A 19,278-nucleotide genomic window follows, 5' to 3' on the forward strand; every position below is an offset into this window, starting at 1 on the left:
TATATAAATATATATATATATACACACACACACACACACACACTATATTGCCAAAACTATTGGGACACCCCTCTAAATAATTGGATTCAGGTGTTCCAATCACCTCCATGGCCACAGGTGTATAAAATCAAGCATGTAGGCATGCAGACTGCTTCTACAAATGTTTGTGAAATAATGGGTTTGTGAAAGAATGGGTTGCTCGCAGGAGCTCAGTGAATTTAAGCGTGGTACCGTGATAGGTCGCCACCTGTGCAATAAGTCCATCCGTGAAATGTCCTTGCTACTAAATATTCCGGTCAACTGTTAGTGGTATTATAACAAAGTGGAAGCAACTGGGAACAACAGCAACTCAGCCACAAAGTGGTAGGCCACGTAAAATGACAGAGCGGGGTCAGCTGTTGCTATGGTTTTCAGACAAAAATATACAATGCACATATATCAACAAGTAGTAATGGTAGCGAGTTGATTTGTTGAACTTGCAGCATGGCCTTAAAAGCTCAAGGGGATTAAAGTGTTGTGCCGTGGATGCACTGAGATTGTATGTTTATCATCCTGCTCCATATAAATTCCACTATTTGAAATGTTTGCATTTATGGAAAACATTTGAGACAAATGTATAGAAACAAAATTGTCTGAGGGCTGTTACATAGTTACATAGTATTTGAGGTTGAATAAAGACATTAGTCCATCAAGTCCAACCTATTAGGATCTCATTCTAGGAGTACCCGTACTGTTAGAACTACAAAACGATGCACAAAGGCAAATGATAATGACACTCTATTTTACCTCTCCAATCCTTTTCTCTCCTGCATCAGTATGTGGGCAGGTTGTCTATGTCATCTCATATACATCATTGGCCCTACATTGTATGTGATGACATTGGGGAAAGGGGCAGTGATACAACTTGTGGGGACATGATATGCTTGGGAGGGGTTTCACTTTAAAGGTTTTTAAGATACAGTACTAGGGTTCCTGGGTGCTTAAGGATGCTAAGATCTATTAAGGAAAGAAAATATAGTAAACCCAGTTGTTGGAGGCTTTTCATTTGAACTTAACTGATGTCAATCCAGTTACAAAATTATGTTTTATTGTTAAATGTATTAGATAGACTATGCTTACATAGGATAGAAACACCCACCTTTCCTTCTCCCTGGTTTTATACAGTCATGTGAAAAAAGTAAGTGTACCCTATAGTATTCCAACATATTTGAACAGGCAACCATTACACCTTTATTTAAACTGTCAAACAACCAAATACACCAGAATCTGAAGTGGGGTATACATGGTACTATTTTTTTAGTTCAAACCGCAATGTGAACAAAAAATATAACAGATTCCTCCATCAAAGCTTACGAGCATTGCTGCTGTTTCCAGAATGCCCGTACAGAGTTGGGAGCCGATTGTCTACAAGCTCCATTCACAGATAATGTTCCAGCTGGCTCGTTCGATCAGTTGATTGAGGGATGCCGGGCGAAAGAGTGCTGACAGAGACACCCACGGTAACTTTGGCAGCAATTAACGCCTTCAGTCTGTGTGGAGAGGTCTCTGTCAGCTTTGCACTCCTGGATATTGCATGTTTTCTCCACTCCTCTTGGCAAAGCTGCTCAAGCTCTGTTCAGTTGGGGAGTAAACAGCCACATATTCTTTACTGGATTGAGATGTGGATTTTTAACTTGGCTATTCCAGCAGACTAGCATTGTTGTTTTTAAGCCATTCTTCTATAGTTTTGGCTTTATCCTTGGGGTCATTATCTTGCTGGAAGGCAAATCCAAAGAACAAGCGCAGGTAATTATTTAGCTTTGCTATAATTCTTGCATAGTATATCTCTGATCCGAAGAACATTTTTTCTCAACAAAAGTGTTTGACTTTAAAGTGGAATTAGGTCACATCTTATCACAAAGCACTATACGGCTTGCAGATGCTAATTGGCAACCAGTAACCTGATACCCATGACAATTACCTGTATGTTGCCACCCTATCTACTACATGATTATGATCAATAGAGCAGCTTATAAATAGTAAAGCACTGAAAATGTAAATTGCTGTATTGCTTCATGGGAGCTAGGCATTTTATTCCTGGTTCAAACCCACTTAGCTGAAAACAGCAATGCAATGGAACAAAACTTTAAAGTAGTGCACATTTCTTATTTCACAGAAATATGTGTTTTTTATCAGGTAAAGGGTTGAACTTTTTCTACAAATTATGGCAAGATTGTTATGTGACCATTTAGTTACAAGAAGTTCTGAGGCAACTAATCAGAGCCCTCAGCCCACGCAGAGCCTGTCTTACTGTGACTATCAGACAGAAGAGAAAGGCAGCATTCACCAATGACTTAGGGTCACCCTGCTCCAGGATGAAGGTTGGGGTCTATTTTGTAATGGTAAACTCAAGAGGAAGCTTCAGACTTTTTTTCAGTTTAGGTCTTATTTAAGAGAGATTACTACATAATGCTTTGTGTGATTTAACTTACTTAATCTCTAAAGTAATGCGCATATTAGTTGGAGTATACTTGCTCACTGGAATGACATAGGTGTAAACTCCAGACCTGAAACAGAAAGACATATAAGAAACCAATTTTCCAAAACAAATCACATCATTATAGCAGAACTGTTTTACGTTTGAATAGCTTCTTGTTTAGAAAATTGTACAATGACGAAAAATGCTACCCCTTTTGATATAGGGAGTATTACATCTTTACCAAAAACTAGGGATGCACCGAGACCCAGTGTTTGGCCAAGCAAGAAGCCGGGTGGCGGCCTTCCTGATTGGCCGGGAAGTAGGCTCCATGCCTGCGAAAGTACCGGGATCAATACTCCGTATCGGCGAGTACCAAAATATAAATATTCATACTCAATACCGAAAAACCAGTATCGGTGCATACCTACCAAAAACCTTTGAGATTAAATTACTATATAGGTTATGCTCCCTCGCATTGAACACTTACCATGCAGTGGTTTTGCTGTATTGAGTGCATGCTCACATAAGGCCTGTGGCTGCCTTGAGCAACTCTGGTCTTCATATGTCATTGCAACTTTAGGGAGGGATGTGGTTATGGTCCAGATAAACTTGCTCTGAACTAATCCCATAGATTAGAGCAAGGTTAATGCTGTACAGAGGAGGCCTTGAAATTTGACAAATGTATACAAAGTGAGATATCCATTTAAAGATTACGAGCAGAATTTATTTCAATTTTTTTCTGCCTTACAGCGCAACATTTTGTATATGATACTTGGGCAATGTTTTGTGCATCTTCCCTGTTGGTAACAGGGCATTTACCATTGTGGCTTTTTGTTTGTTAACCACACGTATCCCCATTATCATCAGAAATGCACAGGTTTTTAACTGCTATGCTATGTAATAGTCAACAATTATAATAGTATAATAGCTCCCTTTGCTGTCAATTGACTTTCACAAATGAACTGCAATATTTAGCTATCTCCAGCTTATAGATGTTCCAGTTTTTCTCTTACCCACACTGCAGGTTTTTTTTGCAGTAGTGATGATCGATTATTTGCTGATTCTCTACAATCTGTATAGAACTGATCGATGTGTCAATCCCTGAAACAGCAATGGGAATATAAAAGAATGTACAGAACAGTGATGCATTTGCAGTAGTTATGAATGCTTTGAAAAGATTCAATGACAGCTAAGAAAAGGCATTTACAGTGAAATCATATAATAATAATAATAATACTAATGTTTCAATGAATATGGGAGTCAAAGTCATGATCTTCTGTCATAAAGTCATTTCTTCTCTCTATTAAAGGCATATATACTATATTAAATATACTATACTACTTCTGAGATCTAAAAGAAAACCTAATATAACAAGGCCATCAGAAAGTACGTAAAAACTGAACTTTTTATTATTGAATGATATTATGAAATAAAAAAGTTTTCAATTCTTTATAGTACAAAATGCATTTGCATCATCTACAGCTGGGATTATAGATCATTTATTACCTTTAACACTGTGAACAATGGATTACACATTTTTAAGTTACTTTTTGATCACTTCTGTGGATTGTAAAATAAAAACAAAGAAGGAAAATTATAAAGTACAGGAAAAAGCAGTTTGTTGTGTGACATTATAAGCTTTATTTAATAGTAATTTGCAAAGCGATAGTATTGACAGAGCACTAACACTTTGCACAAGTTAGCTATAGATAATTGGGTATTGCTATGCAGTGGGGAGACTGCTGCAGTATCAAAGCCAATCACAGTTTAAGCAAAATATATGCTAAATCCTGGTTGTCCAAAACTTTCCGGTGTCAAAAAAGTAAAGATAAAAAAAATAAATATGTATTATAATTACAGGTGAAACTCGAATAATTTGAATATTGTGCAAAAGTAATTGCAGTAAGTTCTGCAAAAGGGGCCCAAACCAAGTACTGAGTACATATGTATGCTTGTACTTTTCAGAGGTCCGATATTGTTCTATGTACAATCCTTGTTTTATTGATTGCATGTAATAATCTACTTTTTTGAGGTTGTGGATTTGAGGTTCTTGGGGTTTTCATGAGCTGTAAGCCATAATCATCACAATTATGACAAATCACGGCTTGAATTATCTTGCTTTGCATGTAATGAGTCTCTCTCATATATTAGTTTCACCTTTTAAGTTGCATTAGTGAAATAAATGAACTTTGCACGATATTCTAATTATTCGAGTTTCACTTGTATTTATATAATATATCAAAAGAATATATAGAAAATAATGATATAAAATGAACATAGCATATACAGTATAATTGTTGCACGAGTCATTTTGTAATTTAATGTTATTAAAAATGACCTTTTCATTTAAAACTGCAGCCACTGTAATTTTCTAAAACAGGCAAAAAAGTTAAATGCAATATGGTGACCTAGAGGCATTTTGTACATAATTGGTATACATAACTCCCCCAGAAATGTCACTTCCTGCTACTGTAATTAGCCGACTGATTTTCCTCCTCAGTCTGCACTGAGATACAAGTACAATTTTTGGTATCCCTTGCAACAGAAATGTAATTTATAGCGAGATACTCCCTAAAGGTTAATAACATCTAAAGGGATGCCAACACTAACTTTTCTCAATACCACACAGGAAGCCCACCAGCTGATTATAATGAACCCAGACACTCCAATTCAGGGATCAGTTTGGAAAGGACATGCTGCAACAAACAGCCAATTCTTCAGAATAGAAACAAAGTTTGTTAAAATCTTTGCAATATACAGTACATTGATCACCCAAAGGGGATTGATTTTTTCTCAGCACAAGTGGAATTTCAGAATACACTGTTAGAATTTCAGCCAAACTCCTGTGAATTCAGCCAAACTCCTGTGAGATTCGAAACATAGGTGGCTCTGCTGGCACCACCCGCTTCAAAAAACTTTAACTGAAAATTTAAAAGAGCTGAGCAACAAAATGTTGGCCAAACAGTGATTGTAGCCAATAAGCTGCAGTCACTGTTCGGGTGTTCTGACAGCCACAGGTGCCAGCTGTCAGAATACAATGTCCAGCAAGGGAGATTTCGCCATTCACTGTTTAGCATGGATGATTGATTCAAGCGTTTTTGTCTCTTGCAGCCCTCAGGCTGTACATCTGCTGTGACCATTACAAGAGGATTGCAGTGTTGGATTTACAAGTTATTTTATATTACAGAGAATGCTGTAGGGGGTGTGGAGACAGACAAAGGCAGGTGGAAACAAACCAAAACTCCCAGGCGGACAGCAACAGAATCAGATCTCCCTGCAGAGATACAGAAGAGTGACAGCAAAAATGTTCCATCCAGTCTGTACCTTTTTTTTTTAACCTTTTTACCTGTGTTTAGATCTATGTTTGTGCCAACCATGTTTGGGTCACCTTCATGTTGACTGACTCACTACCTTTACTGGAAGTTTGTTCCCAGAATCAACTACTCATTCTGTAAAATACTTTCTAATTCTCAGACATATAAGAAATATCCTACCAGGCTACACCTATAACTAAAATAACACTTTTGGGTATTGACATTTTAGGGCTCGTTCACACTGGGTGCATTTCAATGTACGTTGATGAGATTGCCAACATACTCTAAATATTTGAATACCTCAAAAGTATTTTCTATTCATAAGGATCATTTACAGCAATGTGCTTTACTGCAGTTAATTGGGAAAAGGCCCTACATGCGGCACTTTTGGTGCAATGACCTTGGTGTTTCAAAAATGCAATGCAATGCACTGCCTCTGAAATGAATGTGGATGCACCCATGTTATTGTGTTTTTTCTAATGTGCCTAATTTTCTTTGTCCTCTTACCAAACCCACTTTCCAATAACATACAACTATTTACATCTTTACAAGAGAATAAAGGCAAATACAAACAGATTAGGTGTATGATACACCCATTTTACTTATGTACAAGCTTGTAAGTCTTTTGTACATAACCACAGACGATCTCCTGTGTTCATGGCATAAGTATTTTATCAAAAGAACACTGGCTTTACCTCTATCAACACTGCGAGACAGCCTTGCTTCCTGACCAATCAGGAAGCTGGGCGGCGGGTCAAGACGTGCCGCCCGGCTTCCTAATTGGTCAGGAAGCAAGGCTGCCTAACAACAAGTGAAGCCGGCTTCCTAGCCAATCAGAAAGCTGGAAGGCGGGTCATAACCCGCTTCCTGGCTTCCTGATTGGTCGGGAAACCGGCTCCATGCTCCCTCGTGGCACTGGCAGTCAGAGGGAAATCTCCCTCTAACTGGAAGTTCAGGTAGTGGGGAAGGTTTCGGAGCATTTGGGCGAGTACAAGTATTTGGCTAAATACTCGGTATCAGCACTGTTACTAATATTGATATCGGTGCATCTGTAAGACCATGCCTAACGGCAGAGTCACGACCGCGCATGCGCATAGGCCTGTTCACCACATTTGCCGGAGGCGGCCATTATTGACTCAGAACTTATCCAAGGTGACGGCCATTATTGACTCAGGTGCATGCAGCTGCTTCATGGACTACTCTTTCGCCCTTCAGCATCAAATTCCTCTACGGGCCAAGTCACAGCTTCTTGTTATCCAGCTGGCGGATGGGTCGCATCCAAACTCAGGTCCAATTACCCAGGAGACCCTTCCCTTGCTTACCTCGACCTCCTTGGGTCACCAGGAGTATCTTAGTCTGGACGTGATTTCTTCACCTCTACCTGCTTCCTGCATTGCTGAAGACGAGCCTCAAGGACCTGCCCAGGCCCAGAGTCCTGCATCATCCGGCACCGGTGCTGCCCGTAGTTTCCCCACCTCCTGTCTCCACATTCAGGGGTGTGGAACTCGTGCTGCAAAGGAGGCCTCCCCACAACTCGGCTCCCCACCAGGTACGTGATAGCATCCCTAGCATTCAGTTTCTCAAATATAAAATCCATGCTTCCTTTAACCTCTTGCCGTCCGCCCGTAGTAAAAAAACTGACGGACGGCACTGCTGCATTTGCGGGTTGCCGTCTTCAGACGGCAATTTTTTTCTGCTCGCGCGCGCCCCCTAGCGGGCATCCACACGGAAAGTTTCCCTTTTCATATTCATACTTTATGAAGCATGCACATTTCTAGTGTAATGGACTTATAATGAACTCATCTAGTGATGCATAGAGAAATAACATATGTGTTGTATCATTCTAATAGCTGACTAACCTCATACAGGAGGCCCCACAAAAATAATGAGGCTATTGCACATAATGGCTTCTTAATTATCGCCATTAGTATTATAGTTCAATAAAAAGGAATCAATGCAGGGTACTTAAATATTAGGTGTTGTAGATAACATTTATATAGATGACCCTATAAACTGCAAACTGAACTCACTAAAAAGCCTTGTAAGTAGCTATACAAGATTATGCTGTGGAAGAGTGCCCTCTGCTGAGAGTATATGAACAAACAATTGTAAATCGTGTCTCAGTAGAATTTATATGTAAAAACTATAAACACTGCAAAGAGCAAGGGAAACATCTGAACAATAAAGTAGGGTGATACTGCTATGTTTCATTAGTAGCTGAGATCAGCAGTGTGTCCCACTGTGTATACTCTTAGTTCTGGACAAGAAAAATAAATAAGACCCTATATAGAGCAGGGCACAGTGACATAGTACTTAGTCAAAATTAGGAAATTACAAAGTATGAATTTAATGATCAACATACAGAAGAAATAACTTACAGTCACTTGAGAAAACAGGTTTATCAATCCACCTCCTTTTGGTTAAACCTTTACTGGTATTTCCTGTAAATAAATAATATTTATTAAAAGCTGTATTGTTATTTTATTCACAGTTTAATTTTGTCATTAAATGTATATACATTAAATCTAGGAGAGAGATCAAATTCAGATTTAAAGTCCATTTCCACCTTTGTAAGTGATTTGCATTTACCGTGGTAATGAAGAGGTGCAGTGATGATGTATACAAGTGCACATTTTCATGGCTCACATTGCAGACTTTCCTCATTTTTTTAATGATGGTTTTATTAGGCCTTAAAACACCAGGGTGGGATGGTTATTAGGCTGTAAACAGCTCTCCCCTTCCTGTTATTCATTGTAACATGATCAGTAAACACCAGCTCTGCCTTTGCACACAAAACACTGTCTGGGGGAAGGGGGAGGCACTATGAATACTAATGAATGGGAGAGCTCAAAAAGAGCTTCGAAACACAGGCATTTCCATGGGAATATGAAGAGGAAAGCTAACAAAAAATGTAAGTTTCTGTTTTCATATACATCAATTGCATATGTCTGCTTCATGTACACTCAGTGCTCATTTTTTTTTAGAATAGCCCAGCAAAGGTGGAAGTGGGCTTTAAAGAAACTAATGGAGCAAATAACCAGAGGTGTAGTCCAGAAGAACCTCTTGGGGCTGCAAATATACACATACCAGTATTGCACTGCTACTACAATGAGCTAAGTGCTGTATCTGTGCTGATGCTGGATGACAGAAACATTTTCTACCAGTTTTAGGACGAGACAAGCACCTATTGATTTACTGTAATATGTATCTGGTAGTAGATGCTGGTGTGGTATGGATGAGTAACCTTACCACTGGAAGGTCACTTCTACAAGGAGGAAGGTCGAGGGCTGTAATAATAGGTCATATAATTTACCAAATCTCCACAAAGAATTGCAGTGTTTACTACATTACCTGACCTGGTGATAAGTTACATCAGTGTAACTCCAGCAGGATCCACAACCCAACAATCCAATGCCATTGGGCCACACACTAGCCATGGGAGTGGGGCCCCTAGCAAATCTACAACCACCCCAGGAGAGGTACACGGAGCTGTACCACCTCTGACAGATGTCAGTGTCTTCCTCCATTAGAACCAAACAGTTTCCCCTTAGTTCCACCAATGCAGCAACATTTGTGTTTCTGAAACCGACACAGCCCTATTTCTTCCCCCCTCTGACAATGAAGCAGTACCATTTGTTCCTCCCACTGACACAGCACTATTCCCCCCCCACCCACCAACTGACACAAACACAGAGGCATTTTTTCCTCCAAATTAAACTGATGCAGCAACATTTTCCCCCAACTGACACAGAAGCATTTTATCCTCCCACCAACATCGATGCAGCTCCATTTTTTCAGTGACATCAATGACAAAGGGACATTTTTTTCCTCACACTGATGGCGAGGCATTTCTCTCTTTACCACTGTATATATAGCCTCTATAGCCATATATTAACACTATTATTATACAGGATTTATATAGCGCATTTATATAGCACCAACAGTTTGAGCAGCGTTTTAGAAAACTGAGGGAGACAATACAATTACAGTACAGGCGGTAGGAGGGCCCTGCTCATGCGAGCTTACAATCTAGTACATATTTTGCACCGCTAATGAACTCTTCAATTCGCTTTGATGTGACACAAAAACTGGAACTATTTTGTCGCATGCCGTAACTGCTAAATACATATGCATGACAGATACTCACACACCAGCCCATCATTGAATGCACCATCATGCCAAAGGGACCCATTATGGTTTTCTCATTGATGGATGACTTACAAATTTTACTATGAGTTGTCTTTGTGGCTATAAATTCTGTTTATGTTCAAGGCTCATTGGAACCAAACAAACTGCTTGGATAAGAAGTAAAATATCTTTAACTTGACAGAAGTCAAGTTAAATGTGACTAACTGCTACTAACTATACCATGATCTGGACAAATTAGAACCTTTACAGACATGGTAATGCTTTACTTTATAAGTTTGCAGCTTGGTGTCTTAAATGTCAGACTGATTTGGTGCAGTGACGCATTGGGGGTCTCAGCTGCCGTTGTGATGTGTGGAGTCCCTTGTACGTTCCTGTGCCTTTAAGGGAGGTTGGGCTTCCTACCGTCAAACCTGCACCCAATTTGGCCTTTTGCCACATGTGCTCCAAGATGGAGGCTCTCATAGTTTAGAGTTAGGACCGCACTATATAGAGGTGCCTTGGCGCGGCTGTGCGGCTTTCAAATTTTCTGCATTAGACGTGTATCTAAACCTCTGTTTTTAACCTCAGCGGTGAGAGAAGTTTTTTTGCATGCTGGCTGTTGAGTGTGCCTGGGAACTTTTTGCTGTTACTGTATAAAACCCTTCCATGTGCATCTTGCTGTAAAGCTAGTAACAATTTGATGAGTGCGTTTGCCATTTGTTTTGCTTAAATGTTACAAGGTACATCCTGTAGACAAAATCTATTTGTTAACATTAAAAAATAACAAGGCCTAAAATTGTTATGCAGTAGTAGAACTGATGTTTTGATACTACTTATCCCATCTAAGCTTGGCACTCAATTATATTTGAGTTTACCATTTCTTCCTTAATGATAAAAAACAGAACTAGTAAAAGTAAATTTGTAAGTGAACTTACTTTTTCCTACAGATAGTGCAGCCTCATAGTTGATATCCCTCAGTCTGGGTGGTTGAATAGTACAGCAGTACTCTTGGTTACACGGTAGGAGGTCGCAAAAATTAATTTCCATTGCACCTAATGGCATAGACGTTGTCATGGATGTTTCTCTTGAAACTGTACAATACAAACAATTATCAGTTCTCCACAGCAATGTCCAATCCACAATGATTTATATTCCAATAACTGAATTGACAGTTGTAGTTTTATTCTTGAAGGATTACATAAGTAGAGCATTCGATTAAGTCGATTAAAATCGACTATGGAAAACGTTGTCAACGTTTTTCATTGTCTATTCGTCGGCTAAAATTCAAATTTCCCGCTCGCCGCTGCACGCCGCTCACGCCCGCCGCTTACGCCACGCCCACGTCGGTTAAGCCGCTCGCGCCTACGCTGGTATACCCGCTCACCGCTGCACGCCGCTCACGCCCGCCGCTTACGCCACGCCCACGTCGGTTAAGCCGCTCGCGCCTATGCTGGTATACCCGCTCACCGCTGCACGCCGCTCACGCCCGCCGCTTACGAATATAATCTAATATAATATAATATATATCTAATATAATATAATATAATTAATATTTATGAAAATAATCGTTAGCTGCAGCCCTAATGAGAAGTAACTAAGCAAAGATGAAGAACTTGGGGAATCCTGATCTAGGTATGGGCAAACTAACCTTTTGACAAATGCAGATATAAAGTAAGGCTGGTTTTACAATGAGACAACATAAAAATCTTTACTCAAGTAGCAGCTTCTTATAGCTTTCAACTCACCTACTAGTCCCACTATTTTATAGTACACAGAAAATGAATTAATATAAAATCACTTTTTAAATTAAGATAGTATTATCAACAAATAACAATTATTGCATAACTTATTTTTAGATATGACCATACCCATTACGGTTGTGTAAGCTGGAGGTATCAAAGAGCTTGAAACACTTGTGAAGTTATTCCTGTAGTTGAAAGAGAAAAATTATGGCAGTACAGTAGAGAAATGTCTAATAAAAATGCACATATCATAGGGTCTAGTTATAAATGTTTTCACACATTTGGATGTAACTGAAAAATTGTGAATTTTGGGTGAAAGTTGTTTGAATTGTAAAATCCAATGTCTCCCATTTTGAGAGACCCATTTTGTATTCTTCTGCATAGCTGGGGGAAAACTTAACGTAATTATTCACGCAGCGACAGCATCTCCCCCAAGGCAATGACTATACTTAATTAAGTATGGAAATATTGCCATATTAAATTCAGTAAGTAGAATCTTAAATATTTCGAGTGTTTGGAAGTGGAACAGAAACACTGGCAGGCCCTGTGTCAATGTAAAGAAATTATTATAAGTAGCCAATTTTACGTTTCACTTTTAACCAATTCAGAATGGTGAAAAACCCCTCTGAGACAGTAATAAGGTCTAGGCACCCCAAAACTACTCAGGAAGCCCTGTTGCACACTTATTATGTTGAAATTCTCTACTTTGTGACATGATTAGACCAGCATACTGATTAAACTTTTTTGTACAGAAAGTCTGTACACATCAAAAGCGCTTCAATTCAACAGTAATTGCCATTAACAAGATAGCAATAATAATTAATTAGAAGAACACCGATATCCAGAGAAATATCATACAGTCATACATTCTAACATGTTTATCAAGGCCTGTTTTTTTTTTCAACCTTTTAATGGCCCCTCATATACTGTAAGCACTAGTTGACATCTGTCAGGCAGAACACTAATAGCTCAGAAACGTAGCCCAGATCCAACAGGGGTCATAAAACGTTTACTGTAGGTACAATCCACATAGATACTCTGGAGTCAGATGATGTTTGAACCTTTGACCTGGGAATGCAACATCACTAACAAATATGTATTTAAATATATCATGAAACATCGGTCAAATACATACCATGCACCTCTGTCTTATGAGGTACAGAGGGCCATAGGAACAAATTTCCCCTTATGAGCAAGCCATATATCAGATGTATGTCAAGTCTAGTGTCTATGAAATCACAATTTGATTATGTACAATAGTCAGTGGGTTATCAAACTCTAGCATGTGGTAGAATAAAAAAAATGGCTGCATTTAGGAAACTGACATGGGAGGACCAGGTAAAAATATAATAAAGCGCTTAATCCCTCCTGTCTCACACCAGTGGGCCTTTCTGATTGGGTGGGGGTAGCTCAGTAATGTCCTCTAGAAGACACACAAAAAGCTGCTACATGACGCAGCTGAAGATCTCCTTTACCATCAAGAACAGAACATCTGCCAATAGACTTGTCTCTAGAGAGTCAATCTCATATCCATTTTATGCTTCATTGACTGGACTCTGTTGGAACCCATAGAACCCAGGACTTTGCCAAGTTATTTCATTCGTATTCCTTTTTTTCCTGTTATATTATTTGTCTTGCTTCTGTAATATCTTTTCTGTACATTTTTCTTCACTGTTATCCTTTCTCTTTAATAAATATTTTAAAATTGTTAAGCTTATCTCTACACTCTAAATAAGAACTCAAGAAATCTTTGTCTCTGTGAAGAGTACTACTATATTGTAAAACCGGTTATATTCCTGTCTGGAGTGACAACAAACATTATAGGCACTGCTTAAAGAGTATTTCCACTTTTGTAGCCAAATTGGGATAACACCTACTTCATATACAGTATGTTAACATGTTCCCAATGACATAACATAAGTTTAAAAAAAGCTGCAGCTTACCTTTTAGATGTTCTTTCTGCCAACTCCTGGACTAAAAAATCCTGCTTAGCTCTCACTGTTTGGGGGTTTGGGTGGGGGGGTTTTGTTTCAGATAATTACTGCGCTTGCAGATTTCATTATCACTTGTAAACTAGGTGAGCAGGACTGTATGTCCTAACAAATGGTTAAAGCCCTAAAAGCATTGAATGTTAATGAGGAGATGCCAAGTCTGTCCTTAGTCTTTCTATTAAGACAGAGTTTGCTGGTACTCAAACAGGGAGAGGAGCACACAAAGGCCTGTGGTGGCAGTAAACAAGGTCATTTGTGTAAGTGTGTTGCCCACATTTATATCTGTGCTTTCCCAAGCTGCATCCTGGGGATGACTAAAGCCCCATTTATAAATGTCAAAAAAAGGACCACCCACCCAAAAATGTTAATGAAGCCAAATGGCTCAATGCACATAACCATTTAGCTAAGCATTCATTTAAAATCCAGAAGAATGCTTTGCTAAATATTTATGTCCATTGCACCATTTGGTTAGATTCTAGATCCACACTGCAGCTCAAAACACTGTAGCAGCTTACAGCAACAGGGGAAAGGGCAACCAACTAAGCCATCTGAAAGACCTGGTTTCTACATGTTCAATATTAATCCTGCTGTTTCCTGGATACCAAGTCCCTTTTCATGCTTTCCCTCCAATCCTCTAAAACTGTCACGAACCCGAGCCCTGTCTCCTCACACAGCCGCGGCGCCGTCTCGTTGCTAGGAGACGGGCCGGCAGGCTTGCGTACTCGGCTCCTCCCTCCAGACGTCTGCCTCGGACTCGTCACACATAGGAGTGAGGGCGTAGCAGCCTGGCCCTTCGGAAGCATCCTGTTGCTAGGAGACGTTCGGGGGGGCCTCTGCTGACTGCTCCGCCCCCAACACACCTGCCTACTTATAAAAGCCTGGAAGGCACACTTGCTCAATGTTCTAGCGAGGTAGAACGTTGAGCAATTTCTTAGGGCTCATACCTCTGTTCCAGCACATGAACCTTTCGCTCCAGCAGCATTGTAATCCGGACTTCTTTCAGCACAGCAGTGATCCTTCGCCCTGTACTCCTGGAGGGCTCTGAATACCCCAACAAACCGCAAGATGATTGGTTTCTGTACATTTTCTGAGAAGGTTCTACCTTCTAACACTTGTATCCAATATAAAGTAATCACTATAGTCATACAATGTGCAGTAACTGTGTTTTACGACAAAACAGCAAACACTGCTTAGGTAAGAGTTGTTTTTTTTGTTTCTTAGAGAAGTTTGAGCCTTCAAACTTTATAGCTGACTTAACCAAGTATATAAATCACCTAGCACCTATCACCTATAATGCAGGCCTTCAATCATGGCCAGGTCATTTAGCATACAAAAATCTTTGCCTAGGTCCTGTCATCAGCCACATTAGGTGTAAGCTGAATAATGGCAAGCTCTCTGAACTCCTTAACAATGGCATGATGATGTGACGATATAAGCCGTGTATATGGTATACGTACGGTAATTGTTCTTTTTCAATTGCTTCTTCTTGCACATATAGTATATACAATGTAGAAATAGTCATGGCACTGAAAAACAGATTATGGTCCCCAGTTACTGAAATCATCACATAATAATTGAAAGTCCTGATTTCAAGTCAGAATACATATACAGAAGTTCAGAAAAGTCAATATTTTAATAAGATTTTTTCAGGTGCTGCAGCATGGATTAGGGTGTTGAACAGAAGCAATAATAAGTTATAGCTCTGGGGGGTACCTGCTATGCATTAAAGGAGGGAGTTTTATATTGGATTTATTGATGACAGGTGTAATTTAAGTTTATGCTAAAAAGGACCCAAAAAAACCCAATCTGCATCATATGATTACCTTCTTGTAGCAGAATGTATTTACATGTTTTCACTTCCATCACAAATACAAAAAAAAACAGAGGCCTTATTACGTTCATCAAGACTAAAGGCATAGAAATGGAAATGACTTCTTTATGCTCCAATGTCTAACTGTGCATCCAAATTTAGAGCACAGAAGATACAGCCTAGAATATTAAACCTTATATCTAACTTGCAAAGAGCTGTTTTAAGGTTAGTTATCATCAAGAACAGATATACAAAAGAAAATATCTATTCATTTGAAGTAGGGCTTAGGGTGACACAACCTAGAACAGCTATTAAGGTTATGGTGAAGATAGTCAAAATTATCCCAAATCCCCTTTATTAAAGGTAAACTCACAGCTAAATATGCAGTTAGAATACATACAGTATATGGAACCAGTTTTCTCTGCAAGGGATTTGAATGTCTGTCCACTCCTGAAATTTACACAGCCCTTCCAGATGGCACCTGAGTTGGCTTTTCGTCACTGCAGCTGTGCAGTTTAGCTTGGTTACCTCCTTAGCCCCAGCCTGTGATTGGACAATGACCTTCTATAATTGTATATATTTGCCAGGAGTTCAGCTTCAGGCCTCATTCATACAGGCTAATTACGTTTGCAAGAATCTGCAGATTCTTGCATTGGAATCACAGGTGGTTCTGGGCAGCTGCAGCCTGTACAAAGAGAACATAAAAACCCAGCACACAGATCTAAGTGCAGTATAAAAGTAACTGTTTAATAAAGGTTCAAAGTAATGCACTTTTATACTACACTTAGATCTGTGCACCGGGTTTTTATGTTTTCTTTACAGTGCTGTTACATGGATGTTTCCCTATCCAACGAACCAGGCAGCAGGATCAATGGATACATGTTCCCTGGATTAACTATAAAACTAGAGCTTCTTTAAGACAAATAATATACAGTCCATAAACAATCGATCTAGTTGCACATGCTGGTGACTTCTGTTTTATGTTGAACCTAGCAGTCTGTACAAAGCAATGCCAGGCTGACAGGAGCCACAGGTGTCTGCCACTATTTACATGTGTCCACAAATCCAGCAGTTACCTGTGCTTAGCGACAAATGACAGGCCCCAGACACAATCTGCATGCATCAAGGGTCTGTCGGTCATCTGTGCCTAGCTGCAGATAACCCCTGGATGTTTGAAATCATGGGAACAGAGGTGGATAGCAGTGGACAGGCTGAGCTTCTGCAGCTGTTCAGAACCCACAGATTCTTGCAGGAATCTTTTGCCGGACCTAATCAGTCTGTGATCGGACTGATTAGGTCTGAGTGACAAAAAGTAAACTACAGAGGTAACTTGTCAAAGTAGGAGGTATCTGTATGGAATCACAATTGCTAATGAACCATCAGTCACAACCTTTACTCTGATAACTCTGGAAAAAGCATGCATATATATCTAAACAACTTCAGAATTGCTTCTACTATACTTGCATAGAATTATCATTTTGCAGTCATGTAATAAAATCCAATAATTAAGGTTAATTATAAACTGCAAAAATGCCAAGCATTTTAAGCTTCAGTGCTTTATCTTTAAACCAACAATAGACCAGCAGAAGTGTCATGCTGTCAGCTCTTTATCAGAATAGGCCATAAGATTTGTTGATACAGTTATGGCTGTATATCATGCTTCTTACTTTCAGTTAGTCAATTACTTCCTGAAGCATGAAATTACTATTGTCCATTTACATACTCCTGGGACCGGGGGACGTAATCGGGATCCTGTGGATCCAAGCAATGTCCTGATGTCAATCACTTTCTCCTATCTGTGTATGTATGTCAGAAATAATTTCCTGCTTGCTGATTGGTTGCCTGTCTGCTTTGCCTTACCGCCTATTAGCCAGAACTCTAAGGTATCTCCACTGTAAGTGGCCACATCACTTGTGTGCTGCAGGGGATGGAAAACTGCCTTTTTAGGGGGCAGCGCCAAGCCCTGTTCTATGCTGAAGGTGGTGCAGTGCTCAGGAGAGGAGGAAAGCTGGTGAGAAGGAGTGGATAGAGGGACAGTTGACTGCAGGTGCTGGGTTCTCTTTAGGCAGTGAATAACAGGGCTTAAGCAGTGTGCAAAAGAGATTTGCATTAGAATTTAGAAGGAGTTAGAAGGAGGCTGACCTATCTAGATTGAAAGCTGGATTATAAATCAAAATGTGTTTTCAGTCAATTCATTGTAAATTCTGAATAAACACCCAGCTTATCAAAGCCTTCTTAATAATCCTTTTTAAACTGCAGAATAAGTCTGACTTGCATAACTAAATGAATAAATAGTTACATAAACCAATCATATTACTGATGCTTCTTAAAACAGAAGACATTTACAAGTCATCACTTTTAACACAATCCCAAATGAAAATACCATGTAAACGAAGCCATTAAAATCATTACAGTGGCCAACTGAGCATTTAAAAGCAGCCTAGATACAGCCTAAATTACAGAGCCACTTTTTTCAACTTGTATACAGCTGTTTAAGGGTTTTAAGGTAAGAAAACATGATCTATTAAACCAAGCTTGGAGGCACCAGACCAGAATAGCTAGAAAGTTTATGGTGAGGTGAGCACCTAAAATTAAGAATACATCCCTTGTTATTGTGTTGGAAGTGATAACATGAGAATAATATTCTTTTAAAATTCCAAAATTATACTTCACAATGCTTTTGATGTTCCTTTAACACACATCACCATCAGCTGACAAGCTATCGTACATCTACTTACCAAAGTGCCATAACAGAGATCAGTGCTATTACTGTAGCGTGGAAAATTCTTCTGGAGCATTGCTGTTGTTTGGTTGGAATCTGAAAAAAATCAGTAAAATAAAACAAAATAATCCTGGGAATTCTATAATAACATAATACGAATTACTGGGACAGTTTCATGTTTGTCAAATATATTTTTACAGTGATTAGGTACAAAATATGATTTCCTTTGACATCCTTTTTTTTCTACTAACCTTTTTTACTTTTACTGGTAATGGTTTCTTTTGTCGTGGTATGTGACTAACTTTGCTATATCTGTAAAAACAAAATCAAATTGTTGAAACTGGCAGTGTATTAATCAAACTGCAAGGATGGTGTAATGTATCCCATATGCACAAAAATAATATATGTATAATAAAAAATGAGAAATATAATGCACTGTCAGGTACACTATCGGCTCATTGCGCTGCCATTAAACTTCCTTTTTAGAATAAAGGAATAGCTGCCTATTTTGGTAAGACGCTGTAGTTTGCACACTCCCATCTGATAACTGCTTAAAGTCCTGCAGCATATATGTGCAGTGTATACAGTGAGTAGGCTCAGACTATTTAACGATTCCTCTTATCTATTCCTGCTGTTAAAATTGATTTGGTGATTTGGTGATTCTAATATCTATGGTCTGCATTATAACTGCTATGATATTACTTAAATTTTTCACTTTGCTGTATAGTAAACTCACTCTTGCATCTTTTGTAGAATCCAAACTTTCACCAACAATTTCACTATAGAACGCAATAAAAATTAGAATAGTATCAGACCAAGGCAATCAATTTTTGATTTGCCTCAATACGTGCATAAAGATTGGTGTGATTCGTGAACCTTGACTGCCTAAATCCACTGCCTAGTTGCACATATTAAGGAGACTCGGAAACAAAATCACAATGTGACAGAAAAAATTTGATTACACATTTTTCCACAATTGCCTATTATGCGTATTGATTCAGCAGTTTCTGTGCCAAATCTACAGAAAGTTATTGAAATGACATGTTTTCCCCTGTATTTGCATTTTTAAGTTTAGAAATTTGGATCTATCTTTTTAAAGTGACACTAAATCAG

General features: G+C 39.0%; 1 protein-coding gene across 1 annotated transcript in view; it reads right to left on the reverse strand.

The window, feature by feature from the left end:
• Positions 1-19,278, reverse strand: part of MYRFL (myelin regulatory factor-like) — a 76,290-nt gene that overhangs the window by 7,930 nt on the left and 49,082 nt on the right. The window contains exons 17-19 of the mRNA XM_018576338.1: positions 17,304-17,451; positions 3,472-3,559; positions 2,472-2,546 (exon numbers count right to left, since the gene is read on the reverse strand). Of these exons, the coding sequence (XP_018431840.1) occupies positions 2,472-2,546; positions 3,472-3,559; positions 17,304-17,451 (311 nt within the window). The remainder of the gene's footprint in view (positions 1-2,471; positions 2,547-3,471; positions 3,560-17,303; positions 17,452-19,278) is intronic.

This window comes from Nanorana parkeri, unplaced genomic scaffold (genome assembly GCF_000935625.1).
Source record: "Nanorana parkeri isolate BGI_ZX_2015 unplaced genomic scaffold, ASM93562v1 scaffold65, whole genome shotgun sequence".
NCBI classification, from domain to species: domain Eukaryota; kingdom Metazoa; phylum Chordata; class Amphibia; order Anura; family Dicroglossidae; genus Nanorana; species Nanorana parkeri.